At 34.6% G+C, this 18,354-nt stretch overlaps 1 protein-coding gene across 15 annotated transcripts in view; it reads left to right on the forward strand.

Annotated features, from left to right (window-relative positions):
• The window catches only part of cac (calcium voltage-gated channel subunit cacophony), a 1,271,727-nt gene that overhangs the window by 1,087,983 nt on the left and 165,390 nt on the right, over positions 1-18,354 (forward strand). For 14 of the 15 annotated variants that reach the window (XM_081764099.1, XM_081764105.1, XM_081764112.1 and 11 more), the window contains one exon: positions 16,250-16,360. In XM_081764099.1, coding sequence (XP_081620225.1) covers positions 16,250-16,360 — 111 coding nt within the window. Of the gene's footprint in view, positions 1-16,249; positions 16,361-17,913; positions 18,025-18,354 lie in introns of all 15 variants that reach the window. The other variant, XM_081764100.1, reaches the window with a different exon arrangement.

Raw genomic sequence — 18,354 nt, forward strand, 5'->3', positions numbered from 1 at the left:
GGGGAGTAGGAGGAGCACATATAAATCGATAAAATATTACCGATGTTAGTGTCGAATCTATAGTTTTCGGGATCGCTGAGATAAATAGTGACACTACCGATGCCATTTAAATCTAAGTTCTGCCCCATTAAGACCCCTGGGAGGTAACATGAAAAAATAATCATAAACGACCGATATTAGTATCGAATCCATCATTTTCAAAGTCCCTAAATTGATTGACGATATTCCCTATACCATTTAAATTTACATTTAACCCCCATAAGCACCTCTAGGGTTGTGAGAAGGGGTTGACGTATAAAAATAATCAAAAACGACCGATATTAGTGTTGCATCCGTAGTTCTCAATGCCGCTGAGATTAATAATTACACTCCCGTTGAAGTCCAAGTTCAGCCCTTTCGGCATGGACGGGGGGGGGGGGGGGGGGTGAGAAGAGGTGAAATTTAAAATGTATCAAATAACTAAAAATTAGTGTCGAGTCCATAGTTTGGGTTCGTCAAGCTATTAGGATACAATCTTAAGCTTTGGGGGCGCGGTGGCTCAGTGGTAGAGCGTTCACCTCCGGTGCTTGGGGTCACTGGTTCGATCCCAGCTCGCGCCGTGTGGACTTTGTGGTGGACAAACACCGTGCTCGTGGGTTTTCTCGAGGTTCTCCCGTTTCCTCCCACTTTCTTCATTCGACCATTTCACTCATTTGTCATTATCACCGTCTCCTTTAGCCTAACCGGCATAACCGTGGAACGTTAAACTTAAAGATTTCATTTTTTACAATCTCAAGCTTTGGCATGAACGGGCATGTCAGCTAGATTGGGAATATCAGGGGCAAGGCCGAAGGCGTTGCTCGTGTATCTATATAATTTAGATGTATGTATATGAATGTATATACTGTCGAAGTAAGTCATCCCAAGGGGTGGGAGTTGGAAGGAGCGACATGTGAAAATAATGCAACAGTCAGATCTCATCCTACGGATAGACTTTATTTTGTTTTGTTTTGTTTTTTTTAAAGAATAAGATGAAAGGATCATGAAATATAGATGATGGGAATAAAGAAAGTTTTTCAATGATAAAAAAAATTTAATAAAGTTAGTGCAAATCTATTGATATTTACATCATGGATACCACCCGGGAGATTATATGAGCTCACTATTCTTCTTTGAAATCGACACTGACTGGACAAAATAATTTGTATGTTAGAATTCACATCTACAAAGTATCTGATGTGTTAAAGAATCGGTTGATTTCCTCTTTCACTGATATATGTGAAATTACAACCGCTAAAGATACTGAGTACAACCTAAATGGTCCAAGTGGAGAACACTGATCTCGAGAGTGGGAGAGTGAGTGGCTGTTCTGGGATGGCGTACTGGTTAACGCATCATCACGGTATGCAGAAGGTCCCGGGTTCCGAGTATCGGTCCAGCCAGTCACTTTTTCACTTTTTGTGTGTTATAGAATTCAAATCTACGAGGGATCTGTTGTGTTAAAAAAAAATCGGTTGTTTCCTCTTTCATTGATATATAAGTTGATTGCTTTCTCGCGTAGTCAATGGTTAGTTTCCAATGCTTTTGTTTCAGAAAGCACGAGTTCGATTTTCCGAAGAAAGTGTTTTGTATTCATGTTTCAGATTATCCTAATGTTCAAAGGTTGGCATTATTATATTTCACCTGTTACAAAATGTACTAATGTTTTATTAATGTTTAACGGATGAGAAAGCCATTTGTAATACTGTAAGGGATTCTATTTATTCTGCTTTCAAGAAAAGAAAAAGCAACACGAACCTGTGAGAAATACCAATATCATCAGAGACGGATCTGGAGGGAAGTCACATTGCTAAAAAAATATAATTTTAACCTACAAACTAAGAAAAGAAAACTAACCCAATGTACTATTATATATATATATATATATATATATATATATATATATATATAGGGTGTTACAAAAATGTGTCACCAAATTTTGGAAATAGATTCCTCACATCAAAATAAGAAAAAAACTTTATATGGACCTGTGCTCAAAAGTGGATAGTTTCTGAGTTAAAGAGTGCCAAAAACGTGAAACAAGTGAACTTTAAAAGTTCATAGTTCCACTACTATGGGACCTATCGTAGTCGGCTCAAGACATCACTGAGGAACTGGTATGCGAACTATCCAAATATCCATGTTTAAGAATACTCCAGTACTGGCACATCAATCTTTAGAGAGGTAGGTGGAGAGTGATCAAGTACTCCCAAACAGCCTCTCTAAAAAGGATTGTGTAAGGACCGAAGATTCTTAAAGATAGATATTTGGATAGTTTATGTGATAGTTCCTCAGTGATATCTTGACCAAAGTACGATCGGTTCTATAGAGGTGGAACTATGGACCTTTAAAGTTCATCTTTTTAATGTTTTCGGCACCCTGTAACTACGAAACTATGCACTTCCGACCACAGGTCCATATGAACTTTTTCTCTTATTTGGATGTGAGAAACCTATTTCCAAAATGTGACAAATTTTTGAACACCCTATATATATATATATATATATATATATATATATATATATATATATATATATATATATCTTGTACATAAGATTAGTACATTAGATAAATATTCTTCTATTAGCTTCTAGTATTAAAATTTTATTTTTACTGATGTGATTTCTCTCAGAATCCTTCACTGACAATCACTAATAAAATTACATTTTTTATTTCATAACAAACAGTCATTTCCACTCTTTTTTATATTTTTAATAAGCTATTTCTTTCCTACTCGTGTTCCCAGCCTAGAAACAAAATATTATATGTCAAAGAACTGCTTCTCTTCATAGCAATGTACAAGCACAACAGGTAGACATTTTCAACGAACTTAAAAAAGTTCGTTATTGAATTCTCTATGCATGTGTGTTTGTCTGCGTTTGTTATTTGCGAATTTTTCAATTTTGACTCCTCCCTTCGATAAAGCATGAAAAGCTATCTGAGAAAGTGGTGGAATTTTTCACGCCACTTTTACCGTTCCCGAGATATGGATCGAAAAAGTTCCGATTTCGTGAGATTTAAAGAACCATATCTAGGGAACCGTAAGTCATAGAGAGATAATATTGGTGTTGCTTATCAATACCTAAGAGGATGGTAAACATTTTGGTACTAAATAGTAACTGGTGACCATTAACCAACTGCCGACCATTCCCCTGATATTAACCAAAATGTTCGGATTTCGGGAGAGTTAAGGAGCTATATCTCGGGAACCGTAAGCCATAAAGATATTATATTTTGCGGATTTTTTTTTTTTTTTTTTTTTTTTTTTTTTTTTTTTTTAAATTTTGAGTATGTGTCTTCGTAATACAACATATCGTAGAATGTTTTAACAGAACTCTTAAACAAAACATGTGGGAAAAATTAAGTACTCAAAGAAATTATAAATGGATGGATATATTACAAGAGTTGTTTAATGAGTTTAATAATAAATTATATAGAACAATTGGTATAAAGCCTGTAGAAGTTAATAAGAAAAATTAATTGTTTTTTAAGTTCGTTCTGCCAATGCTCTTGGAGCATTCTTAACTGAGTTTTGTACTAGTCTAAGTTTTATAGTCCCAATTATGAGTGTATTATCAGGAAATACTGTCTTTGTTTTATCATTATTATTAATAATAATAATCCTAATAATTAAATCTTGATAAAATATTATTCCAAATTGATTCGTGAATAATATTGTGGTTGTTTTATTTTTTCCGTTGATAAAAAAAATAATAAAAATTTTTTAAAAAAAGTAAATCGTGTAGCTTTCTCTTTTAAGCTTGAGACCGAGTTGCCTACTGGAAATGCATTCTCTTCGCATGGTGTTCTGACATCTGAAAAAAAAAAAAAAGTTGGCATGTGTCTGTGTTACTGTAGCTCCCTGAAAACTTCCCAGGTTTTTCCTATCTACCACTGTGAAAAAAGAAAATCCTTCTGTTTCTAACCTATGTAATATATTTATATTGCTGTAAAAGTGGAATGATCATATTGAAAAAGAAAAAACAAAGAAAAAAATATATCTTTTATCTATCTATCTTTATATATATATACATACTTCCATAGCTTCATAAAAGCTATTTTTTATTAACTTTAGTACAAAAATTCATAATATATTCATTGAGTATGGGTGATTTGAGGAAGAATATGAAAACTAATAAATACTATCAAATCTGGCCGTGTTGTATAAAGAAAAAAAAAAGAAAAGAAACAAAAAAATAAACGTTTATTCATTTGTCATTTTTTTTTAAAAGAAAGGTGAGATATATATTTAATCCTATTTTTGAATAGTTTACTTTATAATATTTTTTTTTTTCTTTAGCAGTCTTCTTTTTACAGAAAACAGAGGTAATGCTTTTTTTTACAGCTGTACATACAAGTTGGATTCCAATATGCAAATTGACAGAGCAGCTAACTGAATGATCAGACTAGGGGAAAAAATAAGTACTTCACACACACTTTATTCTATGTTTACACATTAAGATACCACCAGTTAGGTACTTGATATATATATATGATGTTTTTATTTTACTACACAGGAAATTTCCAACTTTCATTTGTTTTCTTCTTCTACTTGCTTTTTGTGTGGTTTACATGTATGCTGTTGCTTTATTATTCTTTGCCGAATCTATTTGGTTAGTTAAATGGTTAAAGAAAAGGGTTATGTACATTGAAACATATTATACGAGGGTAAGTCAAAAATTATCCACAATTTTGACATAACTCTTCTGACATTGTTCGTGCTGACCTCTGTCGTGGTGTATTTTATTGTTATGCTGTTGTGGTCATACTATGAAAGTTTGATCCTAATTCCTTCATTCGTTTTTCTTTTGTTGCAGATAGATCATAACCGCTCCATTAGAAGTTTGCACCAAACAGGAACAACGAGCAGTGATCCGATTTTTGTAGTCGGAAGGTGTATCAGGGGCCTCAATCCTTCAAAGACTTTCGGCACAATACGGGAACAGTTTTGCAAAGAAGTAGAAGTGTTACGCACAAGAAAGAAGCCGTAGTGATCGTCCGGGTCCTTGCTCGTGTGTCACACTTGTGCGACCATTTTTCAAGGATTGCGGCCTCTGATACACCTTTCGACCACAGAAACAGGATCATTGCTCGTTGTTCCTCTTTGTTGCAAACTTCTAATGGAGCGGCCATGATCTATCTGCAATAAAAGGTAGACAACTGGAGGAATTAAGATCAAACTCTCATAGCATGACTACAACAGCATAACAATAAAATACAAGAGAACAGAGGTCAGCATTAACCATGTAACAAGAGTTATGTCAAAATTGCGGATAATTTTTGACTTACTCTCGTATATACGAGAATAGTTCTGAAAGTAAAATCTCTTAAGTTTTAGAAATAGAATGAAACATTAATTTTCAATAATGTTTTTTATATATATATATATAATTTTAAAGCTTGTAAATTTATCTATTTTTTCCACATAATCGCCATTTCTGTCGATGCGTTTTTATAGGCGATGTGGGAATTTTTGTATGCCCATGTCGAACCAGCTTGCGTCATCTGTTTGTGGAAGCGTTAGACCTCATCTTTCACGTCATTGTCGTTGTTGAAGCGCGTTCCGGCCAAATATTCTTTCAACTTAAGAAACAGGTGCTAGTTACTGCTTTACTTAACCTTCGTCAGAATTTGATTTGAATTTCAGCGTGACCAGCTGCGAACTCTTTACAGACCACTTGTTGACGTTTTTGGCATCCATCTTCGATTCGACATACACTTTCGCCAATTGGCGATGACTTTCCAATCGGTTTAACAACGTTCCTTGCGTTCAAAAGCCGAATAACTGCGCGAACTTCACACTTGGTGGTACTGACAAGCGGAAGCTCCATTACAAACAGCTGCCAAGTGAGGTACCAGTGAGGTGCACGTAGGTTTGTTTGGGAATGGGGGAAACAACAAATATAAGTGTGTTGCCAACAGCCGCTCAAGTAGTTTCCCTGCGTCTCCAACACTTTGGAAATCTTACTTTTACCCCTGCGACCCCAGCACTTTGGAGGATTACTCTCATAAATATAACTACAGATGCTGGATAATGAAGCTAAAAACACTTGATTTCAGAGTACATTTGCATATTGGTACGTGTTTGAATCTTCGAGGACAGTCAAGAACAGAGATTCTCATTTTTGCAATTGAATCTCAATCATGCTTACAAGAGTTTAGTTTTATCATGCTTACATGAGTTTAGGGTTATCATGCTTATATGAGTTTAAGGTTATCATGCTTACATGAGTTTAGGGTTATCATGCTTACATGAGTTTAGGATTATCATGCTCAATGAGGCTCGCACTATCCCAGGTTCACACTCTCTCAAGATTGGGCTCACTATGATCAATAGAGCTCACGCTACATCAAACTCGTACTCCCTCGAGATCAGACTCTCTATCCTCAATGGAGCTCATGCTAGTCCAGGCTTACACTCTCTCAATTTTAAACTTGCTATTCTCAGTGGGGCTCACGCTAGTTTAGACCCAAACTCTTTCGAGTTCTGACCAGCTATCGTCAATGAGGTTCTCACTAGCTAAGATTTACACTCTCAAATTCGAACTCACTATTCTAAATAGCTCATGCTATCCCAGGCTCACACTCCCTCGAAATCAGACTCGCTGTCTTCAATGGGGCTCACATTAGCTCAGACTCACAACCTCTCGAGTTCGAATTTGCTATTCACAATGAGGCTTGCACTATTTTAGGCTCATACTCTTTCAATTTCGGGTTCACTATCTTCAATGGAGCTCTTGCTTTCCTTATCTCGCCTTCACTAACCTCATTCACATTGCGCTCACTAACCCCATTGGGTCTTGAACTCACTTGGGCTCAGACTCTGACTCATTACCCATTTATAGAGCTCGAGAGTTTGAACATTTCTGGCCAAGACATCAACAATTTATCGAATAACGGAGATGTCCACGAAAAAAATTAAGGGAGAGGAGATATGTACTAAAAACAATGTTGGTACCACAGTGTGACAAAGTTTTCTTGTTATTGACACTAGAAGAAGCTAAGATTAATGCTTATTGGCTGCTAGCGTAATCTGTGCACTTGATTCTGTACGCCCCGCCCAGTTTCTAGTGTCTCAATATAAGCGATCGCGGCCATATTGTTCAGGACCAATACTAACACTTTTCTTTACGTTCGTCGTACACTGTTTTAATTTTAAGTTTAAAAAATATGAGTTGTTTGTAATCTAAATATCATGGACATGAAAGTGAAGTTGAAGCTCATCTTCCATAAGGCAAATGCTATCACAATATAATTTACAGATCATATAGAGACGAGTTAAAAACATGAGTACTTTTGCAATGTCAAGAGATAAAAACTAAACGAAGAAAAGTGTTTGCAAAATATGTAATTTAAAAGAACTCTATACGTGATATTATACACACTTTTCTCTGTTGTAATCTGTAATATTTTAGACTGAAATTATTCTTATTTATATCTCACAACCCATTGTGAAACATTGTAACCCTACTTCCTTTTCAATTTTGTAGGAGAGGAAAATGAAAACTTGTTTCGTTGAAACAATAAAAATACCCACCCAACACAAGTACATGCTGGGCATGTGAAAGAATGTTTCTCTAGGTACATTGGAATATGCATAATAGATAGTTGAATAGAGAAATCATGTGAAATTCACCTGAAGGGAATAAGGTTATTTCCGCCCGCAAGTACATATCGAGGAACGTACCTGCTATGTGCATATCACGTATCGGGTATGTACTTTTATTTTCCGGCATGTGCCAGGACTGTATTGGGTATGCGTCAGGAATGTTCTTTATATACACAGGTATGCACCTGGAAGATACCAGATAAAGAAAACATGTACTGTACACGTGCTAAGAATATACCTATGTCCGCCCTAAAAAGAGGCACGAAATTTGATATTAGCGACTCTATTAGTTGTTACAAAGGCAAGCGCAAAGCCAAGTCGCAGGCCAATTATATTATAATCCATAACAATTATACATAATTTGATATTTTCTTCTAATGAACATCTAATTTATTACGCAAAAGAGTGGTACGGCGAACAGGTGAAATGAAAACACGTCACCTACATACATCATCAAATATATGAAAAATAGTCGTTGGACTTTCATATAAAACTTACCTCGAAGAAACAAAAAATTTGTAGACGATGTTCCTAATTTATTTTATATTAATTAAACATAATTAGCACACACGTCACGATGAACTACTGCCTTCTTTCAAACGCGCCCTTTTCCATGACTAACTGCGTCTGCCCGGGCGTAGACATATGAGTATCGCAATGCGAAGCAACGTACGCGCGACCGGGCCGTGGTATATAAGATATATATACTATTCACGTTCCACAGATTCCAGTAAAGCATGTAAAATACCTTTCAAGTGTCAGAAATTTTTCGAAGAGTACGTACCTAGTGACACATGCTGGGAACATGAAATTTACATTCCTCAAGTACCAAGTACGTGAATCATTTGTATGGAAGTTAAATGTTACGTGCCTAGCATGCACATGGTTGGGTGGGTATCACCATGACTTTTCAATCTAATATATGTATATTATTAATTTAGCAATAAAATAGGAAGTAAAATAAGTATTATAATGAAGGAATTAAGATAAAGAAGCTCAGCTGCTTTTCTTGTGAAATGCGAACTTTCTTTTTTTAGTTTCCTTTAAAATGACAAAATGTAAGCTAGATAATTATGTTTTATTTCTGAGAAATATTCTTTGATTGTGTTCCATAATCTGTGTATTTTTTTCTTTTGTTCAATTACATCCTTAGTGGTCAATTAGTAAATCAATTATGAAAATTTTAGTTGATACAAAAAAAAATATTCCTATTAGAATTAGCAACAACATCGAGCATATTCTTTGTACTAATTTTAGAACGTTAACAAATATTAGAAATGTCATATTTCTAGCAACAAAAAGAAATATGAGTTGGCAATGCTTATTATTTTAGCGACAAATATAGAATGTGTTGTATTCTTTACTTATCCAATTGAAATTTTTTTACTTTGTATGTTTTATCTTTACATAGAAATTTCTTGTGCTTTAATGTTTATTTCTTATTTTTTCTTTTATATATTTATACATACATACATGGTGATTAATTATTATCTCTTTTATGTAATTTTTATACTTTCTTGCATATCAGTATAATGTTTTATTTTATTACTTGAGCTGATTTTTTTTCATTAGTGAAATTAGAATACGCTTTATTTTTTGGGTGAGTGAATTGTTTACTATTAGGGACAGAGTTGTTATATTTGATTTTATTCATGGTGAGTTTCTTCTAGTTGTAAACATTGTTATCCTGATGAAAAAGAATGGTAATGATTTGTTAAACAGTAGTTGCCCCGATATGTTTTTTAATAACATATCACGGTTATCCAAGATTGATCATTTAACAAAGTTCCAAAATGGCTCGTCCAGTTTGTCCAGATTGAGTCGTCTAGTTCCAGAATGGCTGTTGTCCATTTACAGAAAATCCGAGAAAACTTAGAAAAAAAATGTAGGATTTGCATGCTTTGTAGAACTGGGAATACTTCAGTGTGTTCAAGTGAAAAACTTGAACATTCTCAAATATTTCCAGTTCTACAAAAGGCATCGATCCTACACTTTTTCTCGATTTTCTGGGATTTGATATAAATGGACAAGAGCTTTTGAAACTGGGCGACTCAATTACTGCATTAACAGATTTAAGTGAATTTTTATCTTCGTAGATATATATTTCATTTTAATGTTGATTAGTTAAATATATATTTCTCTTCTACATTATTATTATTATTATTATTATTATTATTATTATTATTATTATTATTATTATTATTATTATTATTATTATTATTATTATTATTCCTACTCACTTATTTTCTCCTTTGAAAATATTTTCATTGTATAATTCAGTTATTAATTTCACGATTTTTCAAAATATACGCTAACTATTGTAGCATAATAAAATTTTATTTTAAAATATGGGTCAAAAGTGAATATGTTGTAGTCTTTGTGTATGGGATTGAATTGCGTTCTTTATCTACCGACTTCGCCTATCAACTGCACCGTAATATTTTGAAAAGTAATTGTCATTTATCTAATCTAAAATCTTATATACAGTGATGAAACTTTTTCGGAAAATTTTCCGATTCATAAAAACATACTCCACTTACTCCTACATTGTTGTTTAACCGTAAAATTTATTTGTAATAAATACAGGGTTTGTATGATAAGTAATGAGACCAGGTCTGGAAACATTGTTTTATTGATCTGATCTGTACAGGGACTTAAAAGCTTTCGAAGTACTCTCCTCTTGCGTCGATGCACTTCTGCAATCGATGTTTCCACGCTGCAAACGCCCCCTGGAAGTCAGCAGCCGGCATGTCCTTTAGAAATGTGGTCACGGCTGCTTGGATGGCTGTGACGTCTGCAAAACGGGTTCCTTTCAAGCGTGGCTTCAGCTTCGGGAAGAGGAAGAAGTCGGCCGGGCTCACATCTGGGCTGTAGGGTGGTTGTGGAAGGACTTCCACCCCAATCCGGGTCAAAAAGGAGGTCACTAAGAAGGCGGTGTGGGCAGGGGCATTGTCGTGATGCAACTTCCACCGGCTAGCGATCGCCGGTCTTTTCCGCTTGACGCTCCTGTGCAGTCTCTCAAGGACTTGTTTGTAGAAGGCGGCGTTGACGGCTTGTCCTTGGGGTACAAACTCCTTGTGGACCACCCCCACATTGTCAAAAAAAACAATCAACATTGTTTTCACCTTTGACTTCGACATTCTGGCCTTCTTGGGGCGCGGGGACGCAGGAGTGTGCCACTCCGCGCTTTGACGTTTCGTTTCAGGGTCGTACTGGAACACCCACGACTCGTCACCTGTTATGACGTCATCTTCAAAGTTAGGGTCACTGTTCATGAGGTTCAACAGTTCCTGACAACAATCAACACGTCGTTGCTTTTGTTCGTCAGTCAACACTCGCGGCACCAGTTTCGCACAGATTTTTCTCATTCCCAATTGTTCCGTCACAATCTTGTGCACTGTTGTGTGGTTCATATCGAGTTCATCAGCAATCAATCTCAACGATAATCGACGGTCTGAGTTCAGGAGATCCCTCACTTTTGCCACAGTTTCGTCCGTAGTCACTGTTGTCGGGCGTCCAGCCCTCTCCAGATCCTCAACGCTTTCCCGGCCGTTCCGGAACGCACTGTGCCAACGAAACACCTGGGCTTTGGATAGGGCTTCCTCTTTGTAGGCCTCCGTGATGAGAGAAAGCGTCTGAGTAGCCGTTTTCCCCAGGCGAACGCAAAATTTGATCGCATAACGCTGTTCGATGGAACCCTCCATGTTTGTTGATTTTCCGCCGTGACAAGAATGTTCACAAGGGCTTTGTCCAAGGCTTGTCCGCGCTCCACTAAGGCTCGGAGCCAACTGACGCGCGGTGCCTTGCTTTGCTCGGACCCCCCCCCCCTACATCCTCCATCACCGACAAACCCGCTCCAGCGACACGCGCGCCGCGGCGCGGCGAGTCTCATTACTTATCATACAGACCTTGTATTGTCTGAAAAAAAAGTTTCTTGAAGTGAAAATCTAACGATTCTTCATTTCCGCAGAAATGTTTCAAAAATGTCAATGTGTTCTTCCCTCAGAATTCACCTTTGATCTCACAAAATCATATTTCGTGAGTTTAATACGCCTAAGACGAAGTTTTCTCATAGCTTTACTACTTTTCTGGATTTACATATTTGCAACATATTCAAATAAGTAGAGATAATACAAAGTACCTACTGTAAATTTTTGACTACCCAAAATTCCAGTTTAAGTAACTCATGAACAATTTCTGGAAATAAACATCAATATATTAGAAAATTTTCAGGTTCCCGAAAGTTAATTGCACGTTGCTGTCGAACTTTCTTCTACAGGAATTCAATTTTATAGCTCAATGCGCAGTTAATTGTAGTGGCAAAATTTCCACCTAACATTACTATACATAATATTCAAAACTGTCCGGCTTATGAAAAGTTTTTCCAGTTGGTTCCACATCGTAATGAAAATTTTCCGACCCGTGAAAATTACTTTTACTTGTTTCTACAGGGCAATAAAACTTTCCGATTCACAAAAAAGTTGTTTTATTTTTTGCTTCAAAATGATGAAAATTTTCTGTCTCATAAAAAGTTTTTCAATTTTCCACAAAAAAATACGACAGAAAATTTTTCGATTCGTGAAAAAAAAAATTGTTTCACTTGTTCTTACATAGTACTGAAAATTTTCTGCGCCATAAAAATTTTCAGATTCTTTAAACGATCTTTCACTTTTTAACATTTCTATACAATTAATTCAATTAATTTCATCGTTAATGAGGAATTGTTACTTAGACGCTGATATTTGTTTAGAACGGAAAATTTTTTTGGAAAAATTTAGTGGAAAATTTTCCACCTTACATCACTGTTTATATATTATCAAATATCAGATACATTCTATTTTTATTTAACTAAAGAATGTTACCAAATATTAGTTATAAACAACAACTAATTAATCTAACCTCTCTCCCTCATGAGTTCGGACAATATATACTAAAATAGAAAAACCGTAGTCTTGTGGTTAGAGTGTTGGATTCATGTCCGCGTGGTTCCGGGTATCGATTCCCGGTCGGTGCTTTCACAATTTTCTGCTTCTACCCAGCGTCGTGAGGCAAACTGAGGAGTCACGTGAATAAAAGACATGACAGTCACTAGGTCTAGGAAGCTCCCGACACGCCGGTTAGCAATAGGGTGACGTAGCGCGTTGGCCACGTCTTGTCGCTAACCTGCACGTAGTTCCGCCAGTCGCTAACAGATGGTGTTGGAGCGGCTCAGACCCACAAATCGAGTTATTACGTCAAGTGATTTGATTTTTCTTAAACTAGTGGGAAAAGAGAACGAAAAAAAAAAAGATATATTGGTAGCGTTCATGGTTAGAAGAAAATCGAAATTATTCTACTTCAGGTTACCAATTTTAGTCTGCTAAAATTTCTCCCATTATTTTATTTGCACGATACTTCTTTCACTTTATCTAGAATTAGACTTCGAATATTAAATATTAGGCATAGTAATCTATTATTTTCAAATGTTAGTAGACTTCTAATACTTCTAATGTAGGTATTTATCTATTATTATTGTATTTATTCTTTCTTCTTTTAAGACTTAACCCCATTACGCAGAATAGTTTACTTCTATCTTGTAGATGTAAAGTATTAATTTACATTAGCCATTGTCAAGGACATAGTGCTGTTTAGTATGTGGTGAAAAATGTAACTTTCCTAATTTCAATATAAACCATTGATTGAAACAGCGACAAAATTTGAAATCAATGTTCAAAAATATACTTTATACACTGACAGTAGCATTTCTGTGTTATTTCAATAATGGTAGTAATGCTTTAGAAAGCATTACTACTATCTTGTAAAATAACAGTTTGTACCATAACGTAAAAAAGTTCAAGAAGTATTTTCAGGCAAAAAACAAACATAATTTGATGGCAATAGCATCGTATTTGACATCAGGACACCATTTTGTGTGTTTGTGTGTGTATTCCGACGTTTGTTTACTTTATCTTTTTGTATCTTTCTTTTCGTTAATAGTCACTATAATACCGTACGAGGCACATCCAGAAAATAAGTGTACTAGATTTTTGTAGGTTTCAAAAAATGTATTTAAAACAAAATTTTTGCATCAGTACATATGCGAACTACTTTTTCACGAAGTCGCCATCACTATCGATGCATTCAATGAGACGAGGAATCATTTTTTTTATGCCTTGGTCAAAAAAGTCTACTGAAACCTGTTGTACCAAATTTTTCACGTTCACCTTCACTTCCTCGTCAGTTGAAATTTTTTTCCCACCCATATACATCTTCAGAGAGGTGAACAGATGATATTGTGAAGGCGCCAGGTCAGGAGAATGCACGGAATGGTTCAAAATATCCCATCCGAATGACTCTAAATGTTGCTTTGTTGCATTGGCCGTATGCGGTCTGGTATTGTCTTGCAGAAAGCAGACTCCCTTCATCAGCAACCCCCTCATCTTGTTCTGAATTAGCCTTTTCAATTTTTTTTATGGTTAAAAACTTCAGACGAAGGTTTTCCCTTCACAACGAGATAACGGATAACGCCGCGAACCTCGCACTTGGCGGCAGACTTTAACGACATCTTTCACGAGAGACGTTGCTGTAGCCACAGTTTTTGTCGTACTGATGCGTGATTGGGCTCTCTGAAAAGGGTTAGGAGCTAAGCTACATGGTAGTGTGACCAACATAGCAATAATAAATTCTCTCTGCCCGCGATAGCCCCTAGCATACTTATTTTGTGGAAGTCCCTCGTACTTTAATATAATATTTTTTTATATACTAGTTCAACAGAGAAGCATCAGTTCAGAATTTAGTCAACAGATATAATGATCTAAAATCAAATTTCATATCCATCCTAAGAGTTTCTTCCAGATGAATAAGAAAAAAAATATTTTTTAAAGAAATGAAAAGTTTTACGCATTTAAAATTGTGATTATTGAATATAAATTATTAAAACTACCTCCAATCACCCATAAATGAAAGAAAAAGTTCATTTACCTTTTTTTAATTACATATCATTCTTGTAAAGTCACAAATCATATACATATTTTAAGAATTTCAGATAGTTTTCATATATTTCTTTCAAATTTATCCAATGGTCATTGTTTTACATTCCACTTTTGTACAGCATATCAATAAGGATAGGCAGTCAACCTTTGTATATTTAATTACATTACTTACAAAACATTATATATATATATATAATGGTAATTTTTCAGTAGTTATGATACTGTTTTAACGGGTATAGAGAAAGTTAATAATAATAATAATAATATGAATATATACAGTATATATATAGATAGATAGATATAATATATATTAAGCATTATATTATTTTGAGAGTTGACTGGCCGAATCCTTTATTTTCGAGTCAAACCAAGGGAGCAAACATTACCCAATTATGTAATATTCCGCAGATCCTAGTGCCAGTATCTGGTAATTCAATTAACAAAGTTAAAGATTAATGAAGGTTTTTTTTTTTTTTTAACATAATATTAGACTTTATAAATAGGTGAATAGAAATATAAAGTCTAACACGAGCAAGTACAAGTAAAATAAAATGTAAGAACATATTTCAGAGAGAAAACAATGTTTATACACAAATCTAAAATGAAAAAGCATAATGCTTTCGGTCATTAAACCTACTATGAAGCGAGAATGGAGAATAAAAACTTAACAGTAGGGAAGAATGTGATAAGCCTTTTGTCAGTTTATCATGATGATAAGGATGAGATCGAAGATAGAAGTGTAACAAGGTCTATCTAGAAGGAAATCAATCGAAATAATAGTTCCTCTTAGTGTATTGACCTGGTTACTCTCGATTTAAATGTCACGACAGATATGTATGAAAGTATTTTGTACGTGCTTTCTCTTGTGCTAAACTGGTTTCCTTTCAGTCGCTTGATAGTGGTTTCACAACCGAAAAGGAGTAGGATATTTAGTTTTGATTTTGTGTATGGTGTATCTTTCTGCTAAACTACCTTAAAAGAACTTATTATTTTATTTACTGCATTTAATAGTTAGTATACTATTAGCTGTACTGTTTCGGTGCTCCTTGACATCTTCCTCAGCAAATCTGGGCAACTTACATGCAAGCCATTACCTCTTAGAATTTCATTCTGCAGTATTTCGTGTTGACGGTCCCTGAGCGTTCAAGTCCAAGAAATATACGTTACTACAATATCAAATGTTCAGTCTCTCTCTCTCATTTTTTTTTTTTTTTTTTTTTTTTTTTTTTTTTTTTTTTTTTTTTTTTTTTACCGTGTACACAAGATGAAACTAAGAGCGCGGCAATTTGCATATGAGCTACTAAGATCTGCTTAGGAAACACAGAAATAGTATAGGTAAAGTTACATTAAATATTAGATGCAGTAAATAAAACTAAGTACTTACTTTAAGAATATTTTATTTTGCTTGTACAGAACAATTGTATATTTTGAGAATATGAAAGTTATTTGCTTTTTACACTTTTTAAAGAAGAAAACAACTTATTATTGTTGGAGTAAGGAACAGAATGTTAATTGAATTACTAAAACAATTGGCCTTGGTTTTTTATGTTAACTTAATTTTTTTCCCTGTGTTAGTGTTAAGGTTTGTCCTGATTCAATGTTGAATACTGATTTTTGTGTGTGTTTTGTGTTTTTTTGGCCTCACTTCTAGTATCACAACCAAAGCGTCTTATACAAGAAGACGCTACACTACATGAATACAGCCTTCACAGCCCTGTTTACCATTGAATGTATGCTCAAGGTGATCGCATTTGGAGTCAGGGTAAGGAGTGGTTGCCTCAGCAACCAGATGGCTTCCCTTTCAAATGACTTTTTTTTTTGTTCTGATAAAATAAACTGCCAATGAGTGCACTCTCAAATAATATCAAGGATTCTGGTTCATATTTGTTTAGAAAATAAAAACACAAAGAAACAACGGGAAAAAATGTACTGTACTTTTTTTCCATACTTTTTTTTAGATCAACATATGAGAAAAAAAGTCATCTACAGATTGAGACAGAAATCTATACTGGAACTATAATTGTGATTCCTTCTTTTTGTTTTAAAAAAAACGTGATTTTTTTAACTCCTTCTGGCCTCGTTACAGGTCAAGTATAATCTATGTCCTATCTATTGATAATGCCCGACTCTTTGAAACCCTGTGTGGACTTGGCAAAAAAGCATTATTTTGCTAGAACATTAGTATTTTTTTTTTTTACCGGTTTACCCTCAACCCTCCCTACTCTGGCCCTTGGGCCATTGTTGTGGAACATAGCATAATCTGCATGCTGTGAGAATGCTTTGAATGTTTCTTGCACGCAAAAATAAAAAGAGAATGCTTTCTTGATTGAGAATGATGCAAGTTCCTTTTTTTTTCTGTGCCTGCTGAGATATTCAATCAAAAAAATGGTCTGCTATTAGTATTCCCTTGCATGTTTGCTTGTGTACAAAAATAAGAACAAACTTGAATGATTGGAATGGTTGCATGCTAGTAATGATTGCACTCGATAACTAGTAGTTCATGCTTGCTGCATAAAATTACATTGTGTAAAAGAAAAAAATGAACGAGATATGCACACTCAGTTTGGGCCCCAGTGTTTTTTTTTTTTTAAATTGTCCTCTTAGTTTTGGACCACTGATAAGCTTATATTTTTCCTTTACAGCAAAAAAAATAAAAGATTCAGCTGCAAAATATAGGACTCACAATTGGACATTAACCTTTCAATATGTGTCATATATGCACATCTTGCTTACAAAAAAACAGTAAATAAATAAAAAGTTATTAGTATGTTCTTATAGATGGACAAATTGACACTAATGTTGTAGTTTTGTGGTTTATGAGTGTTACTTCTACCTTTTTTTTTTAAACAAGATGGAGCATATCTGACTATATCCTTGGTAATCCGTGTGACTCACGGTTGGGTTCACACATTTTTTTGCCTGTGTTTGGGTAGTGTATCTTATTATTATTATTACTATTATTTTTTTTCATTTGCTTGGATTCTCATAGTTTTATTTGTATTCTTGTTAGGTAAGTGATAATAATTCTGTAAAAAAAACTTATTTTTACGTGGTGATTATTCAGAACGATTTGCTCGACATTCCCCTGACTAGTTCTTCCCCCACATAATTTATGTTGTTCAGGTTTGGATGTAACCTTAAGTTATCTTCTTTTTTTTTCTTCTCCTTTTTGCCGTGAACTTCAATGAATCAATGAACCACCTGGAATAAAACCATGTTTCGTCTGCAAACAAAATGTCACCCGACTGGCACTACATTTTCACCAATCCATCTGCCTGCCTGGAACTAAACTACTTTACGTAAACCACTTTAAAGTATGATGAGGCTCCAGACCTGTTTTTAGATATCTTAAGCGTAATGAACTCAGTCTTCACCATACTTTTTCTGCTAGAATGTATATTAAAACTAATGGCGTTTGGATTTAAGGTGATTGTTGTTTAATTTTTCCCAAATATATGGATAATCCATATCTTTATCTATAAATATGCAGTACTTTATTTAGAATTCTATGAAGTTATGCTGTATGTGCTTAATGATTCTTGTCTTAAAAATGCGCTAACTAACTAGTATGCACTAACTTGTACTAATTATAGCATAAATACATATTGTAGAAGCCACCGAATTAATTGCTAAAGCTTGTAGCAGTATAACTTCAAAGAATTCTTTTGTATGCAAATATTATTTTTTTAAAAAAAAAAAAAAAGTATTTAAAATCCGTCCAGTTTGATATATATATATATATTTAATTCAATTAGA

The sequence above is a fragment of the Thermobia domestica genome, chromosome 7 (genome assembly GCF_964235325.1).
Source record: "Thermobia domestica chromosome 7, izTheDome1.hap1.1, whole genome shotgun sequence".
NCBI classification, from domain to species: domain Eukaryota; kingdom Metazoa; phylum Arthropoda; class Insecta; order Zygentoma; family Lepismatidae; genus Thermobia; species Thermobia domestica.